The sequence below is a fragment of the Oncorhynchus mykiss genome, chromosome 26 (genome assembly GCF_013265735.2).
Source record: "Oncorhynchus mykiss isolate Arlee chromosome 26, USDA_OmykA_1.1, whole genome shotgun sequence".
Taxonomy (NCBI): Eukaryota; Metazoa; Chordata; class Actinopteri; order Salmoniformes; family Salmonidae; genus Oncorhynchus; species Oncorhynchus mykiss.
Window position 1 is genome coordinate 20994149 of NC_048590.1, and position 19264 is coordinate 21013412.

A 19264-nucleotide genomic window follows, 5' to 3' on the forward strand; every position below is an offset into this window, starting at 1 on the left:
TCACGCATATTTTCTTTTGCGACTAATGAGAGCCTTAAATACGGCGCCAGACGTCAGGCACGGCTGTGAAGGCTGACATTTTCACATACAGCGGCACCTTGTCACCGCGGATGAAGTCCCTCTACCTGGCAGCTGAAGGGTGTGTGGGTGTGTGTGTGTGGTTGTTGGTCTATAACTGTGTGTCGGAGTTTATCAGTGAGGTGGTTTTGGTGACAGGACCTGACACAAAACATATTCAGCAGCTAAAAGAAGAAAACAGACCACGAGGACAAAATATGAAGTTGAGAAACAATCCTCCATCCGTCCTTCTCCACCTCCTCTATTGTGAGCGAATGGCCTGCTTCATGGAGAGGCAATGGGCCTAGTGTCTGTACCCAACTAACTAACTGTCCTGATAGACTGCGTTTAATTGTTGTTGCACATAGCTGAGGACTCGAAAGCCACGTGCTCATCATTGCTGCATTGTTGTCATCCTCCATGAGGCCTAAACAACGGTCTCCTCTCTCTTTTTCTTTTTTTTAAAATCTACTGTACAGACAAAATGGAAGTAGGGGTTAATTACAGAGCGGGGAATAAAATGGTGAAAATGAGACAGCTAGTGCCAGGGTTTATGCAATTATCTGCTACATCCAGTCATGGAGATGAAGGGGGAAGGGCAGATCTCCGTCCACATACTGTTGCCTTTGTGAATGGAGATGCCACACAGCTAGGAGTTACCTGCTGTTCAGTATTCACTATGTGGTTTCTATTTCCCTTTTCCTATGTGGCCCAACACATTGAAATGGAGACGATCGCAGAAAGGAACACGTATGACTGATACGCACACTTGATGGACATGTGATACTGGTGCCACCGCTATAGTGCTTGGGTGGTGTCTGTCTCTGAGGCTCCCCATAGTGGCCCCTGATATGGCCCATAGGCTATTCCTGTTCCAGGCAGGGCTTTGTGGAGACACACAGGATGATGGTGTGACAGCTTTCATCTTCTGCAGGGCCCTGCCACTCACTGTAAACTCGTCTGGAACTCATCACCGGCCAGAAACACTTTTCAGTTTAATGTGCTCATTAGAAAACGCACAGCACCTACATAATCGTGAGCCACGACACACAGTGTTATTGCAAAAAAAAAAAACGGTTTCCTTTTAATGCTGCAGTAGAAAAAAAAGGTTATATGAAGTCATATAATGGGTGCTTCATTGTCAACAACAACAACAACAACAAAAAACACGGCACAGAATGCATAACAGTGTCTGTGCTGTTTACATGCCAATATTTTACACCTAAGATGTCCTTACACTGGCAGCTGTCAGTTACTTCAGCAAATGAACTGCCAAAAAAATGGAGCAGAACTGTCAATCAGAGGTGAGGTAACTATGGTTACCTTTCATATCCCCAAAAGATAACGCTGCAGTGCGGAATTGTGGGAGAGTAATTAGACAGAGAAAAAAAAAAGAGATACCAATCCAAAGGCATCCTACGATATGAAACAACAACCAAGAGTGCTTATAAATAAAACGTGTGGAATTCTCCGTTACTTCATAAAGTAACATCTGTTGTACAACCTTTTGTCTTCTTAACGTTCAAATACCGGCACATGTACTGTCTTGTACTAGAGGTTTAACCCTTTGAGCACGAGGTGGTAATAAAAGAGTTCTGGGTAATTTTGTTCCTCTTATTTTCATATCATTGGATTAAATAACATATTTTACAAAACTATTGTGCAAAACAATTTCATTCATGTCTTCATATATTGTGCACCAGTAGATAGTCATACTCCTCTTAAATTAAAAATATAAAAATGATGCATAATTTAGACAGGAATTAGTATATATGTTTTTAGATACATTTTTACACAGACCTGAATTCATAAAGGTCCCTGATTTAAACAAAGTAAACGACTTCAGATTGAGATTTTGCATCACATACGATGCATCTTTAGAGATTGGTTGTTGGACAGGGACATATGGTGCTTTCATTGTGCAGCTTACAAACCACACAATAGCTTGGTCAATTCCAATCTAAAATAGTTTGTTTTTGAGAAGGGTTTTGGATCATTCGGGTAGAAGTGCTTGGCCGTACTCAGAGGGTTAAATTTCAGATGCTGACACCAGCACATAAAGATCACATTAACAAAAAGAGAGGGAAAGAGAGAGAGAAAAGAAAAGTGCACCAGATTTAGTTAACCAAATGTTCAACTAAACTGTTTCATTTATGCATGCAGCTTATCGCATCTCAAAGGATGCCAGAATATAAAGAAATCAAATCCAATTTACACAACTTTCAAATACATACCACTTCATTTTAAAATATTGTTCAACCTTCATTTGTTTTATCAGTGACAACAGCACCTCTTTCTTCAACACTGCACATTTAGAAAATGACCGTCTTTTCATAAAAAGGAGAGCATAAACAAACAAAAGCTTCTTGGGCCAGAGTGAGTCTCCCTTTTAAAGAAAATCAGAAACCATGTGCCGAAACTAAACAGTAGTTCCACGGCATCTTTGTGCAGTTTCATCACTTAATAGTTTTTAGTCCTTTTTTTTGAAAGAAATGTCTGTGAAAGGCTAAAGATAGACCAAGAGAGAACGGGAGAGAGAGAGAGAGAGAGAGAGAGAGAGAGAGAGAGAGTGCAGCATGTCCACAGCTTAGTGCTACTGTTTCTCAAGCTCACACACATACATAAGGTGGTCCTCTGGGGATTTCCCATGGGTCTTGCTCAGGTGGAGCTTGACTGCGTGCTTGCTTGCAAAAGTCCGGTTGCAGAGCGTGCACTGATACGAGGTGCTGCTGCCGTCCTCGTCAGGGGAGGGAGACGGGGAGTGGGCGTGGGAGAGGGAGTGAGGGTTGGAGTGGGAGTGGTTGGAGAGCAGTTTTTCAGACAGGCTTTTGGCGTGACGTGAGATCTGGCTGACAAGCTGCTCTCCAGACAGTTTGGCCAGGTCTCGGAGTCTGAAGCCCAGGTGAGACTCCAAGTGGTTGACGTAGGTGGAGGGGGAACGGATCTGAGAAGCACAGTCGCTGCAGAAGAACACTGGGTGGCCTGAGTCCAGGTTCTTTAAGAACTTCGTCCCTCCGGTTCTCCTCAGCTGGTACTTGACGTTGGCCAGCCAGTGGCTGATGGTCGTCATGGAGAGGCCTGTGAAACGGGAGATGTGCATCCTCTCCTGGGGGCTCAGGTCAGACATCACGTACTTCCCATCGCCAGTCTGCCGGAGGCTGGCAGTAAACTGGGCCTGTAGGATCAGCAGGTGTTGGGGGTTCCAGTTGGACTGCCGGCCCTTGCGTTTCTGGGCTGGAGAGATCTCCTCTAGCTCCTCTTGAGTGGAACCCTCGAGGTCAGACCTTTCCGACAGGCTGGTGGGCGTGGAGGACTTGGAAGCTTGACTCTCTGTGAGGTTTCTCAGCATGTCTGATATGTCAGACAGGGCGTTCTCACGCAGCGGGGAGTTGGACATGAACGAGGCCACAGCGGACGAGGCCTTGGCCATGGTGGCTGTGGAGGAGGGGGAGCCCGAGGAGGGTGTTGATGTGGATGACGACAGGGCAGCCGAACCCAGGGAGCTACTCTTTTCATTCTTGCCTTTGGTCAGGTCTATTGGCTGGTCGTTGTTGACGTGGTAGAAGTAGCGGTCTAAGTGCTCGTTGTTTTTTTTGGTCTGAGCTGGGGTGGAAGCGGCGACCGCGGCCTTCTCTGCCAGGCTGTTGCTCATCTTGAAGAGCATGCTCATGGGGTCCAGGGATGGCAGAGCAGGCTTGGCCGCCTTACCCAGGTGGACGTTCATCACGGACTGAAGCGCACTTAGAGGATTGACGAAGGGCTGCTCTGGCGGGTGGTCTGTAATAATGGCTGTGCCGCCACACAAGGCAGAGATGGGGGATTTGACAGCAGACTCCATTCCATTCTCCAGCGACTCCTTCATATTGGCGTCACCGTTACAGTCTTTGTGGCTGCCTCCTCCGATGCTCTCGGGGGTTTTAGACCCTCTCCTCCCTTTAGGGGACTCCCCTCTGGCTGACTCCCCAGCCTCGCTGCTGCAGGGGGAGGGTGTGGCTTGTCTCATTGGGGACGCCCTTACACTGGGCTCCCGCATCTTCTCCTCCACCTTGGCTACTTTCTCAGTCACCTTCTTCACCAGCTCCTCCATGGCGTGGAAGTTGTTTTTGGGGAGAGGAGAGGTCTGGCGGCTGGGCGGGGAGATCAGAGGTTGGTTTTTGGCATTTTGGAAAAGGGTCTCTCCTCCAGGGAACATGTACTTCAGGGCTGAGCTCTTTCCTGAGTTGGCCAGTGAGAGCTTCATGATGTTTGGGAGCTGGTATGCAGCATGGATGCTGGGGTAGCCCCCCCAGCTGGGAGCACCGTTCTGTGCTTTGTTGATGGCTGATGTCACTGTGTTCTCCAAGGACTTCAGGATGTCAAACCCTCCCTTAGGGCTCTCCTCCAGATCCTCCTCTGTTAAGTAAGAGTATTTGGAGGAGATATCAAATTTCTCCTCTGTCTCGTCATCTCCGGTTTTCTTGTCTTTGCTGCTGTTAGCGGTTTCCTTCATACATTCCTCTTCCTTCTCCTCCTTCTTAATCTCCACAGCCATGGCAGGGGAAACACTAGAGGGAGGAGGTATGGGTGGAGGAGGTGGGGAGAATGCTGTGGCTGCCAGTGGCACAGACTGGAATTTCTCCTCACCAGCAGAAATGATGGGGATGGGTGTTGGGGGAGACTCCATGATGGGCTTGCCTTTCTTAATGGCAGAGTTTGTGACCTTGATGAAGTGACCGGTCACCATCATGTGTGCTGTTAGCTCCTGAAGTGTGTCGTGGGAGCTGCCACATTCCATGCATTTCAGGATCTGGGACTTCCTGGACTCGAACTGCCATGCATAACTGGCTCCATTCTGGTGTCCGTAACGGTTGTTTGGGGTGATGTAGGGGTTGGATGCCTTCTGGAGGGGGTCATAAGGGTCATTTAGGGAGGGTTTGGGGGTGCACCCATTGGAGTCTGGGGAGCTGGGGATGTCGAGCTCAATGGGGGCTCTCTTCCGGGCGGAGGAGATGATCTTGGCTGCCACAGGAGTCACTGGCTCCTTCAGAGGAACTTTCTGGTAGTGTTTTGTCTTAATCATGTGGACACTGAGGTCCTGCAGAGACTCAAAGGAATGTCCACAGTACATACACTTCAGGACCTTCTGAGCATCTTCTTTCCCTTCCATCTCCAGGAGGGATCGTTTACGTGGCTTGGACCAGCGCTTGGTGCCGTCGCTGTCTGTCTCGTGGTTGTCATCGCGGTAGTGGCCTGTCTCATTCATGTGTACAGTCAGCCCCACCAGCGTGTCGTAGGCAGCACTGCAGTCCTTGCAGCGGAACTTACTGGCACCTGTGAAGATGGAGCCGTAGAGCTTCGTGCTCTGACGGTAGAGCTGCACGGTGCTGAATAGGTTGTTTTGCTCCGCTGCTGGGAGGTTGAGCCGGTTCTGGTTCTGAGAGACCTGCTGGAGGGTCTTGGCCACGGCGGACTGGTGCCAGTCGTAACCATTGCCATTGCTGCCACAACTGCTGCTACTGCTACTGCTGCTGCTGCTGTGGCTGCGTGGAGGTTTCTCCACCGCTGGCGGCTGGGTGAGGTTGAGGTTCAGAGACGACCAGTAAGAGTTGGTCAGGAAGCTGGTGTAGATGGCCTTCATCTGCTCCAGGCTGTCTGGCCCGGTGGTGGCGCCGTCCTCCGTGGCTACAGCTGTGCTGGTGGCCATCGTGACAGAGGAAGATGGCGACAAGGGCGTTAGTGGCACCTTCGCGACCTCCTCCTCATTTCTGAGAGAGGCACTCTCAAAGTCTGACATGCGGTCACTGGACTCACTCAGGTGAGACTCATTGTCCAACTCATGGCCGGAGAAGTCGGCCACGGGGGAGTCGTGGAAACCAGGCCGGTCATTGAAAAGGAAGTCCTTGTCTTGGCACATGTACTTGACCGCAGGCTCCTCCTCCCCGGCAGAGTCCTCCCCTTCCAGGTCCTCATCGAGCAGGGCAGCCTCCTTCTCATCCTCAGGGGCATACGCTGGGGAAACAGAGAGAGAAACAGAGAGAGGATTGTTATTACCACAGCACACCATGTCTAATGATGAAGATCTCCAATTTGGCATTCTTGCGATGCCTTGCATATCAGAAAGCTGATAGAAGTACTGGAATGTTCTTCCCATATCAGAAAAGCAAAGCAATCACAGACAAGACCACTTCATATCATCAACTGTTGCTGTAATTCCATTTCAACTTCCCCATTGCATTTACATTGTTTTCCAAATGGAGTAAAGTCCCTCCCTCCCTCCCAGCCTCCCTCCCTCCCTCCCAGCCTCCCTCTCCCTCCCTCCCTCCCTCCCTCCCTCCCTCCCTCCCTCCCTCCCTCCCTCCCTCCCTCCCTCCCTCCCTCCCTCCCTCCCTCCCCCTTTGTTCTTTACTGCAGAGACTGAGAAAGACAGAGAGAGAAGAGGGAAAGGAAATGGCTCTTCAAACACAACTTGCCACCTTATTCTTCTCAAGGGGCAACAGCTTGAAATTAAAACTAAATTTGAAATTAATGAAGCACATTCTGGAGGTGGCATTCGTTTCTGAAGTAATAAATGACTTGTATCAACCTCCGAGACAGCAGTTCCTGTCTGTCAATTAATATGTCTTACGCTTCTTCTTCAGCCTCTAATGCATTTCTTAACAGACTCACTCGCCATTTAAGCATGCATTTTCACTCATTACACGGCACGGGCTCGCCTACTTGTAAATAAAAATGAGCGTATGTACGTTTCCAAAGCCAAATCTCTCCGAGCAAAACACATTTACTTCAATTGCAACAGATGAGAAAGTTGAGTTATTATTTACAGTTTAGCCCGGAGAGTAGACTTTCAATTTGTATTCAAATCCCTCCTGTTTAAAACAATCAAATGTGGATTGCAGTGAGAAGGAAAGATACAAATAAAAAAAAAATTAAAAAGCACTTCCTATCATTGTGCAGACACATACACATATTTGGTGATGGAGGCTGTCGGCCTGGAAGACGAGCTGAGATGATAGACAGGACATTGGGATAATTCCGTACATTCCTGACCATTCCTGATTCCTAGCTGTGCATCATTCATTGTCCAGGTATGTAAACTAAGGGCAAGAATGACACTGACCATGGTGTCCCAGTGCACACACTAACAACTGCTAAAGGTCACTTGAATATGAATGCTCTCAACAGTCAGAGCATTATCTATAAGAAACCTATAAATCACGCTTCAATAAGGGGACACTATAGCAACAACAACAAAAAAGCAATCACTTAAAAGAATGGACGTTTTTTTTCTTACTAAAACGTATACGAGCTTTGTGGAGAAAGCCACAGCCTCTTCAAAAGGTACAGTTCCATCTGGTGACATTTGGGTAGCTACCTCCAGAACCTGCCCGCCATGTCACACAACACGCTCCAGTAGTGTTACTGCTGACTTCTATCTCGGAGCGGTACTGAAGGTGTGAGCACACTGCATCAGCCCAGACGCAGGGGGGGGGGGATCTCTGTCATTGTCAGGGGGCTCATTCTGTTGCCTTTGGCAGTGTGGTGCTGTGGGATAAACAGATGCACTGAAACACGCAGCAGCTCCCGGGCGTTGCGCCGCAGTAGAAACGCTGCGCCTCCGGGCAGTCTTCCGTAGCCTTTCGACTGAACGAGCGGGCTGCTTAATGTTCAATCTCGCACATCGACACGCAGCAAGTTGGAATCGGTTACCTCGTGTGTGTGCTAGTGTACAGGATTTATACAACATAATACATTGGTGAAACAACTACTGAGCCGGAAGGAAATGTATTCTTACAGACAATTATTTTGGTAGCATTTCTACTTCAAATGTTCCAACATTTCTGAAGAATGTCTACGACTTGTCACATAAATCTTAGGGATTACACTATTATTGTATTTAAAAAAAAATATCAACAAATATTTAACTGGGCAGGTCAGTTAAGAACAAATTCTTATTTACAATGACGTCCTACCCCGGCCAAACCCTAACGACGCTGGGCCAATTGTGCACCGCCAATCACAGCCGGTTGTGATCCAGCCTGGAATTGAACCCGTGTCTGTAGTGACTCCTCTAGCAATGAGATGCAGTGCCTTAGACCGCTGCGCCACTCGGGAGCCCCAGAGTAGCCCATAGAAACGTTTACATTTAGATGCATAATGGACATCTGCCATTTTGTGAACAGATGCAGCGATGCTCAGAAAAGCACAATTGGAATACTGAGCAGCAAAATATGGGACATCTTAACATGTAATCCAATACCACACACAACTCAACAGGCAACCCTGATCAGGCCATGCACACACACACACACACACACACACACGCACACACTGCCATCTGTTCTGAATCAGCCAAAACGACAGCTGTTTAAGAGAAGAATGCCTTTGCTCAGGAAGCAGTCAGAACAGCATACACATCGAGGCCAAACACCCATGTGAAATCTCCTTCCTCAAAATACAACCCAGACTTAAAGCTGTTAAATGTAATTAAAACACACACGGAGAAAGAAGGCATGGGGGAGGGTCATTTTGACACCGAAGCCAATAAATCTGCAGTGCAACCTTTGCTACCGCACTAAATATAAACGTATAGTTCACCTAAAACATCATTGCAACACTGATTTTAATGTCATTAAAATGTGCAACTGAAATCACAGCGAGAGGCCAAAGTAATATGCATCTCTCTGTGCCAATGCCAAGTCATTTTCCTACTGAACCTCCTACCTCCCTCTCAAGTGTGAACAAACCAGCCAAAACACTAACCTTGACCTGAATATGACAGAACAAAAACCAACAGTGGGTGGGTGTGTGTGTGTGTGTGTGTGTGTGTGTGTGTGTGTGTGTGTGTGTGTGTGTGTATGTGTGTGTGTGTGTGTGTGTATGCGTACGTGCGTGTGTGCATGTGTGTGCGTGTGCGTGCGTGCGTGTGCCTACGAAGACAATGAAAGAGATACTGAAAGAGAAAGGGAGGCATTTGTGTGAATGATTCCGTTACTTACATGTGTCTATGTGTGTCTTGCATTAAAGGCATATGGAGATGGAATGTGAGGCAACACATTCAGCACAAAACACCTACTGAAACATCAGCTTTTAGCCTCAGGCATAGAGAGTGGAGAGAGCGAGAGAGAAAGACCGGAATAGATGTGGTAGGTAGGAGGGAAGACAGGCAGAGAGGAAGGAGGGAGGCCTTGGAATGACCTCAAACCTGAGGCCACACAGGGAGCATCTCACAGGCCTCTGGACCGGCGCCAGGCCACAGGGCCCCTAAAGTGACCGTGGATGTGTGTTCCAATATTGAGCTTTCAGCCCTGGCGCAGGCATGGCCAAGCGCTCTCCGCCACGCAGGTGCTCTTTTAATTAGAAAACGGGATGGCAAGAAAAAAGGGAGAGCAAGTGAAAATAACCTCTGAATTAATTGGCAGCGGGGAGGAAGAGAGTTTGATCTCGTTTGCGGTGGGATATTAAGAGAGAAGACCCATTGAGAATGGCTCTTTGAAATGGGGGGAAAGATGTGTGCTTTTGGGATTGGGACCACAGAACCCAGAGCGATTAGTTGACTTCTCAAAATAACATGTGTATCTGCATCAAAGGATTCCATGTCCAAACAAATTCCGCTCTGAGCCCCCAATGTATTTCCATGATGTGTCACGTCCATCTGATATCGTGTCAATTAATGCACTGTATATCATTTGGGGATGTTTAAGGGGAAAACCAAACCTCAGGAATCCAATTTTTCACCACATTTTTTTTGTAGCAGTCTTCCCTCTTCTAATTCTTGCCTAACGTTTAAGACATTCGGGTCAGTTGCTGTTCTATCAGTAGCAAATTATTCTGAAAAAGCTCTTTCCATAAAAGGTCAATTCTGGTTGACTTTATTGTATACAAGTCAATACAAACACTAAGGGTTGATTTTAGTCAGGAAGTAGGATACTAGGATACAGATCATCATCGTTACATAATCACTCCGCAGGCAAATCATCCACACAGGCACTCTATTACAGTATGTTTACTGAACTGTTTAGGAGTGAAACTGTGGAATGCATGACACACACTGTGTGTGTGTGTGTGTGTTTGGGGGGTAGGGGTCTGTAGCCACATGCCTTTCGCAGTTTCACAGCTTTGGTTTGAGGGGCAGTTTCAGACAGACCACGGGATGGATTTTTATCAGATGACAGAGACTTCATTAGCCATCTCTTTCCGAGGGCTGGGTCATGGGAGCATTTCTTCAAGGAAAAAGCAGGAAGGAATCATCACGGTAGCCAATCAAATATAATTTACTTGGCCTGGTTAGAACGGAGAAGAGGAGCAAAAACCCGCAGGTACCATGAATACCTTTCTGTGTCGAGGTGAAGGTGGAAAGGAGAAGAAGGGCTCGATGTTTGGTAATGAACGATGCTAAATATAGCACCCAACCCCACCTTCATAATGGGAGGTAGGTAGCTCCAATACAGCAGTAGGCCTATCTGCTAAATGAGATCATTAGAAGGAGAATGGTTAGTTGCCTTAAGCTGACACTGCCAGTGTGGTAGTGGAGAATATGAGATAGCAGCAGACCCTGTCTCTGTCCCTCCTCTCTCCTCCCCTCCGATCCCCCTCTGATGAGATCCTATACCTCCCTTTTCTCCACCCCCCTCGCCATTCGCCTCTGCCATGATCCGCGTTAATGAAGTTAATTGAATCTGAGATCAATAATGCTTAATTATTGTGATTTGACATGCACAGACAAATTGGTTGGGCGGCTGTGTGCGTTCTAATCTAGTGTGTATTCAAGTGTGTGTGTGTGTGTGTGTGTGTGTGTGTGTGTATGTGCGTGTGTGTGTGGCAGGAAGGTGGGTAAGGGGCAATTGCTGGCCGGAGCGAGGGATTGAAGAAAGGGAGAATGGAGGCGAGGGAGGCGTGCCATCGATCGTAGAGAGACGCCCCATCGACCCAGACGCCTGACGAATGGAGCCAGGTCTCCAAGGCTACAAGTAAACACTGCCTCCAAAAAGGAAAGGCTACTTTAACCAGCCTCCCTACCCCATCCAGCCATCTCTGTACAGCCATCTCTGTACAGCCATCTCTGTACAGCCATCTCTGTACAGCCCAAGACCACCAGGCCCCATTGCGGTGGATTCAAATCGCAATGTAGCAGAGAGAGAGAGACAGAGAGAGAGAGACACAGAGAGAGACAGAGACACAGAGACAGAGAGACAGAGAGAGACAGAGAGAGAGAGCGAGACTGAGAGAGACAGAGAGAGAGCGAGAGAGACAGAGAGACAGAGAGACAGACAGAGAGCGAGACAGACAGAGACAGACAGACAGAGACAGACAGAGAGACAGAGAGAGACAGAGAGACAGAGAGAGAGAGACAGACAGAGACAGACAGAGAGACAGAGAGAGAGAGAGAGAGAGAGAGAGAGAGAGAGAGAGAAAGAGAGAGACAGACAGAGAGATAGACAGAGAGAGAGACAGAGAAAGACAGAGAGACAGATAGAGAGAGAGAGACAGAGAGAGAGAGAGAGAGAGAGAGAGAGAGAGAGAACGCAAAGGAATCTGTGACATGGGGATACATATCAACAGCACCTGAAAATGACCTAGGGACTACGTATTGTAATTGCATATACATTGAGCTGACGGGCTGGCCAATGCCTGGCTGTGTGATGATGAGGCGAGGTGAGCGTATATCTGAGTGAGGGTGGATTAGGGGAGATAGAACAGGTTAGGTAAGAGCGGCGGCGGAGGGAGCACGGTGGAACTGTAAGATTATGCATGAACACCGGTGCGAGCGCGGCTAATCGGCTGCTCATGCCACTCAGTTGGAGAGCGGCTGACAGCGTATTTACACACAGTGCCTCACCGTGCCGCCGGCTCCAGGTGCCTGCCTACATGCCTGGGCCCTCCCTTCGCCAGGGTGCTTCCCCAGCCCATCCCCACGCCTTGACACTCCACAGCGCCCGAGCGCAGAGTGCTACTGACGCGTTCTCAACTCAACAAATAGGAGACCCCCCCCCTCCCCAAACCCTTCCTATCTATGCTCTCAGAGTCAGGAGACGGGATGAGAGGGTGGGGGTGTAGAAATAAAATAAGGATTCCCTATCTAGAAATGAAAGAAACCTTAAGTTCAGGTTGATTTCTTGAATGCTACCGTTTAATGTACAAATGACCTGGACTAACCTGTACCCCCGCACATTGACTCAGTACCGGTACCCCCTGTATAAAGCCTTGTTATTATTATGTCATTTAATTGTGTTACTTTCTTTTATTTTAGTACTTTAGTTCATTTAGTAAATATTTTCTTAACTCTATTTATTGAACTGGTTGGTTAAGGGCCTGTGAGTAAGCATTTCACGGTAAGTTCTACACCTGTTGTATTCAGCATTTTACAGTAAGTTCTACACCTGTTGTATTAAGCATTTCACGGTAAGTTCTACACCTGTTGTATTCAGCATTTCACGGTAAGTTCTACACCTGTTGTATTCAGCATTTCACGGTAAGTTCTACACCTGTTGTATTCAGCATTTCACGGTAAGTTCTACACCTGTTGTATTCAGCATTTCACGGTAAGTTCTACACCTGTTGTATTCGGCATTTCACGGTAAGTTCTACACCTGTTGTATTCAGTATTTCACGGTAAGTTCTACACCTGTTGTATTAAGCATTTCACGGTAAGTTCTACACCTGTTGTATTAAGCATTTCACGGTAAGTTCTACACCTGTTGTATTCGGCGCATGTGACAAATACAATTTTATTGATTTGCTTTGCTCAGTGTTCACAGACAAGTGGAGGAGCATTGTGCTGGGAGACGCTGACTAAGATGTTCCGGAATAAAAGCAGTGTTAGTCGAGGCATTCCCCACGAACCCATGACCAAAACCCCTACTATGTCGGTTTTGTACTCATTTTGGATTCCCTAACCACGGTTAGTATTTTGCTTTTATCACTATTAACTAAAACCCACATAAAACCACGGAAATAGTCAGTGGTGAAACCTAGACTGTCAGACACGTCGAGCATTGACACGGAGTGCCGTGTTTCTCAAAATGACCCCGTTTAGACAGGTCCTCCGACACACCACACAGCTCTGAACGGACTTCCCCCTGAGAGACAGTCTTACTGTGAAGTTCACAAAGGCAGAGACAAGGTCAACATTTTCCCAGTTGGCCTGAATGACTAATAGAGACCTGGTTTCTGTGTGAAATGCTGGCTAACAGTAGAGGAGGCACGAATCATTAGAGCAAGCGTTTTTCTCTGTCTCTGTCTCTGTCCGTCCCATCACATCTACCACCAAGATGAATAACCCTCAATAGGCCGATGAGTAGTTGATCCGCGGGAATTTGCCCCCGAGTGGCGCAGCGGTCGAAGACACTGCATCTCAGCGCAAGAGGGGTCGCTGCAGTTACCTGGTTCGAATCCGGGCCGCGTCACATCCGGGCCGCGATCGGGAGTCCCATAGGGCCGGCGCACAATTGGCCCAGCGTCGTCCGGGTTTGGACGGAGTCGGCCGTCATTGTAAATAAGAATTTGTTCTCAACTGACTTGCCTAGTTCGATAAAATAAAAAAAAACGAATATGACTGTTTCTTTCTGTCTCACACACTCCCTCAGCCGCAACTAGAATAGACGTATTTCAAAATGCTTCGCCGGTATCTGACAGAGACCGTGTCTGGCACAGGCATAGTGGTTCACAGAGGATGTGATTACATATTAAAACAGAAACACTAAAAAAGGACCTCTTCATATGCATACAAACTGCCTGTGTATATTAGTCTATCTAGCCAGGGGGTTATGATAATTGACTCCCTAAACATCCATTACTATGCCTCTCTCTGATGCCCCCTGCATGAGACGGCGGCCAATGGAATCACCCCCTGACATTTAGACGTGGGCTGGGCTGGGGGGGGTTATGAGCTGTGCGCCAGCATCCCTTCCAGCACTGTCTCAAAACGGCCCACGGACAGACAGCACACACACTAACCATCAAGCAGAGACGATGATCTCGAGCAAATTGTCTGCCAGCCTCCCTTTGTTATTCAGATGTGCACCACTTGGAGCAGTCACATTCCTAAAGCGCAGGGCAACCAGAGGTCACAGTCGTCGGTTCCCAGGGGGAGGGAGGGATGGGGGACTGCTGGGGTGTACACAGTGATCCAACCAGGGCCGAGCAGGATACATCATTTCCAACATCTCTCATCATTTTCTCCTGGAGTCTCTCTGGTATCTCCTTGAGTCTCTCTGGTATCTCCTTGAGTCTCTCTCTGTGTTCCGTCCTTCCTTGCCCCCCCCTCTCAATGCTCTATCATTCCCTGTACTGCCCTGCCTCCCCCTCTCTCAATGCTCTATCCTTCCCTGTACTGCCCTGCCTCCCCCTCTCTCAATGCTCTATCCTTCCCTGTACTGCCCTGCCTCCCCCTCTCTCAATGCTCTATCCTTCTCTGTACTGCCCTGCCTCCCCCTCTCTCAATGCTCTATCCTTCTCTGTACTGCCCTGCCTCCCCCTCTCTCAATGCTCTATCCTTCCCTGTACTGCCCTGCCTCCCCCTCTCTCAATGCTCTATCCTTCTCTGTACTGCCCTGCCTCCCCTTCTCTCAATGCTCTATCCTTCCCTGTACTGCCCTGCCTCCCCCTCTCTCAATGCTCTGTCCTTCTCTGTACTGCCCTGCCTCCCCTTCTCTCAATGCTCTATCCTTCCCTGTACTGCCCTGCCTCCCCCTCTCTGCTCGAGTCCCACTCATAACAGAATCACAGGACTGTGTCAGTCTACCATTGGAGAGGGCTGCTGGGTAATGGGAGAGAACAGATTTGGCTGTGATCCCTTCGGCCTTGCTGTACTTTCTCTGAACACACACACACACACACACACACACACACACACACACACACACACACACACACAGACACCCACACACACACACACACACACACACACACAAATACACACTCAAACGACAAGCCTGACACAGATAAGACAAACAGAAAACACACGGCATCAAAGAAGAGAATACTGAATTCAAACCCTGATATCCCTTTGTCTCACTGAAACACACCCAGAGAAGGACGACACACACAGACTATAACAAAAATGTTGGAGGGGAAATAATAGCTATTTCCAAACCATAATACCCAGCGTTAAGAGCAGTCGGCTCTGTGATTTAGGTGGTCTGTGGAGATGTCAGTCTGCAGTCCCTGGGAAAGGGAGGAGAGAGCAGTCCTAATGGGGAAGTGGCGGCCAGCTCGGCGCTAGCTCCCAGCTCCCATCCCTGCTCTAGATTTGGTTTGTCACTGGATATCCATTACCTGCCAGTCTCCTCTGATCTCTTTGGACAGCCCTGATCAAAAGATGTCATTTGACCTACTCGGCTCGGCTCGGCCGGGAAGTTAGCGCCGGGCCACGGGGAGGCGCGGGACGACCTGCCCGCAAATAAAACGACAGCATCACTTTACCGTCCCGTCATGTACGGGAGGGCGATTATGATAATGCCAGATCTGTCAGAACACAAACGGACAGAAAGGCAGATCGCCGGCGCTGCCGCTAATGTGGAGGATACAGCCCTCTCCTCTCTCTCTCGTCATAGTCTCCCTCTCCCGCTCACACACACTCACACTCTTGTCTCTTTCGTTATTGGGCTGGTGTGAAGGTGGAGAGGGAGAGAGCGAGAGGGCTCCAGCAGCTGAGAGGGTGGCCAGGGCTACTGTGGTTGTTTGAGGCTGTGTCAGGTCTAATCTGCTAGCATGCCCTGGGCCCCACTGCATCCTAATGCCGACATGTTTGTTTATACTGATTTAGTCGCGGGATGACGCTCCAGATAGGATTGCGGGCACCTGATTTCTTCTGATATTGCCCGGGCTAAATTTAAAAGGCAGCGTTTCGGGGGTTGAGCTGTGGGCTGGACTGGAGCCATGACTTACAAACACGCATGTCAACACGGGCGCACACACACACACACGCACACATCCTCCCACACACTAACAAAAAGAGGCATACACACCCCCAACCACAATGGGAAACTTTGCTGGGCCGTTGAGCACTAAAAGGTATGAAGTGTGTAGCGTTTTAGAGGAAAGAGAAACAGCTAGCACTAAAAGCTGGAAAACAGCCGCACTCCGAGGTCATTTAGACTGCAAAGAAAACACAAACCATTTAGTTTGAGCATTATCTTTTAATTTAATCTTGAATGATTTATAATCCATCACGCAAGGCTTCAGCCACATCCAATTATTCTCCGTGGCTTGATTGACAACAAAGGTGATTTATGAAGCTAATAAAAAGTGATGTGCTCTCAGCTCCCGGTGAAAGTAGCCAACCGGACTGAGACTTTAAAGAGACACTGGGCCCCCTTTCTTTAGGGCCTGCCCACTTCCTGAGTGCAGACGAGATCAATAGCCCAGGCCTTTGGGTGGAGAGGGTGTTATGTTGGGTAGGGTGGGGGAGGGGGGGGGGGAATACCCCAACAATCACTTAACGATCTCCCCACGTAACAGATAAATCACTCCCTGCATCCCACTCTGGTGTGCCAGAAACGTTGGAAATCAAAATGTCAACCATTCTGACGGGAAGGGCTCTGTGTGCAAGGCCGAGTGGTTATATTATGCTTTAATTCCTCCAGCCGTGGTGTATGTGTCATCTTATTCCGGGCTTTATCGGCTAATGTTCCGCTCAATCACTTGATATTAATGAAAAGCAGAGAGCAGAGGCTGGGGGGGGGGGGGGGGCAGAGTTCACATGCATATCAATGCTATTTCCCCGATGTCATTATGAAATATTCAACTGTTTACAGCGGTAAGCCATGTAGGCCTACTTAATGAGGCTTTAACCCAGAGTTACAAATAGGCCCTGGCTCCTATTTCTATACAAATCCCTATTCCAGCTCACTCAACATTCACCAAATCTGCATTCATATGAAATGCTGTTCAGAACAACCACATGAGCATGAATAACACAGTATAAATGCTGCAGAATTCCAGACAATTGTTTGTTTGCAAAGCAAAAATACATAAACAGTGGTTTAAACGTGTGTGTGTGTGTGTGTGAGCCGCCCCCCTTCCCTTGTGTCCTTTATCCTAGCGGAGATGAAGCTATGTAGGGATAAGCTATGCCAGGCTAGGTGAGAGGAGGAGGGGTTTGAACCGGAGGGCTGACTACTGTCCTAGTAAAGCAGCAGAGAAGCCTACGCCAGAGAGGCAGAGAGGAGGGGTTTGAACCGGAGGGCTGACTACTGTCCTAGTAAAGCAGCAGAGAAGCCTCCAACACACAGCCAGAGAGGCAGAGAGGAGGGGAGCGCTGGGGGACTGGAGGGGAGCGCTGGGGGACTGGAGGGGAGGGTGGGGGACTGGAGGGGAGCGCTGGGGGACTGGAGGGGAGGGTGGGCTGTGCAGGGCCGTGCCGTGCTGGGCGCTACGTGCCTGAAATGAAACACAATAGGATGTAAACAGGATGCGTAATTATGACACCACTGATCCAGACTTCACGGCTGCTGGGTGACATAACGTGGTCACACACACACACACACACACACACACACACACACACACACACACACACACACACACACACATCCCCACACACGCACAAACAAAGAACGAGAGAGAGAGAGGTTAAAACCCAGGATCCTCCGTGCCACAGACCATAACCTCTGCCCACATGCTCTCTAACCCCGTCCTCCAGTGAGAGTACCAGTATATCACATCTCAATAGGTCCCTCACTTTTTAACTGCCACACGAAAAGAAGTACCATTTCCCCGCGTCGTTAGAGGCGTGGACATAATGCGTGTCATACAGCCCGTGTTGCTTTAGCCATCCTACATTAGCCATCCTACATTAGCCATCCTACATTAGCCATCCTACATTAGCCATCCTGCATTAGCCATCCTACATTAGCCACCCTACATTAGCCATCCTACATTAGCCATCCTACATTAGCCATCCTACATTAGCCATCCTGCATTAGTCATCCTGCATTAGTCATCCTACATTAGCCACCCTACATTAGCCATCCTACATTAGCCATCCTGCATTAGCCATCCTACATTAGCCACCCTACATTAGCCATCCTGCATTAGCCATCCTGCATTAGCCATCCTACATTAGCCATCCTACATTAGCCATCCTGCATTAGCCATCCTACATTAGCCACCCTACATTAGCCATCCTACATTAGCCATCCTACATTAGCCATCCTACATTAGCCATCCTGCATTAGCCATCCTGCATTAGCCATCCTGCATTAGCCACCCTACATTAGCCATCCTGCATTAGCCATCCTGCATTAGCCATCCTACATTAGCCACCCTACATTAGCCATCCTGCATTAGCCATCCTGCATTAGCCATCCTACATTAGCCACCCTACATTAGCCACCCCACATTAGCCACCCTACATTAGCCACCCTACATTAGCCATCCTACATTAGCCATCCTACATTAGCCATCCTACATTGTGTGTGGTAACAAATCCTTCACATATGTTGTTTTAAATAACAAAGGTAAGCCAATTCATTTGAACATTTTATTTTAAAACTGACCCAGGGTTTCTGTCCAACCCTGTTGGTGTATTTTGAAATGCCATATTCATATATTGCCTTGTTTTTTCCAAATCTAAAATAATCGAGGAGGAAAAAAAAGACGTAATTTTGACGTAATTAAACATATTAATAATAATGAACAATGTATTCATGTATCATTCATATGTCATTTCAACATCAGGAAGTCAAATGCCCCAGTAACTGAAGAGGCACACAGAACAAACAGCACTGAAACAAGATCACCCTCTTCACTCTTTGTTTTCTTTCTCTAAACAACACTTCTCGTGTCATTTCCGTAATGAATCACTCCGGTAACATATATTTTCTGCAGTGATTTACAACAGGAATTAAATTAAAAAGCAATATAAAACCGTGAGAAAATAACAGCTATAACGAGCGCATTCCTGGGCTTTGATATTTCATTTGTGGCTAGTTCTAGTCCCGGAAATGTGGAGAATGATGGATAGCCAGTCATCCAAAGCCTTCAACACCTGTTAACATGAGCCGCTCCTCAGAGCCGCTCTGGGAGGGGCCCTCCCCTTGTAGTTTTGGGGGCCGTTGGTGACTTGTTTGGGACGGGAACTGATACAGTATCCATTTCAAAGAGCTGGACATGCCGTTGGTTAGGAGAGGGGTACGCGGAGAGGGATGAAATATGGCAGGAAGAAGGGATGCCACTTTTAATTATCTAATTAGTGCTTAAGAGCGTGCGTGAGCCGAGTGGGCTTTTT

At 48.1% G+C, this 19264-nt stretch overlaps 1 protein-coding gene across 1 annotated transcript in view; it reads right to left on the reverse strand.

Moving 5' to 3' along the window:
* Window positions 1–1110: 1110 nt before the first annotated feature.
* Window positions 1111–19264, reverse strand: part of LOC110506379 (teashirt homolog 3) — a 38452-nt gene continuing 20298 nt past the window's right edge. The window contains exon 3 of the mRNA XM_021585957.2: window positions 1111–6045. Within this exon, the coding sequence (XP_021441632.2) occupies window positions 2651–6045 (3395 nt within the window). The 3' untranslated portion in view covers window positions 1111–2650. The remainder of the gene's footprint in view (window positions 6046–19264) is intronic.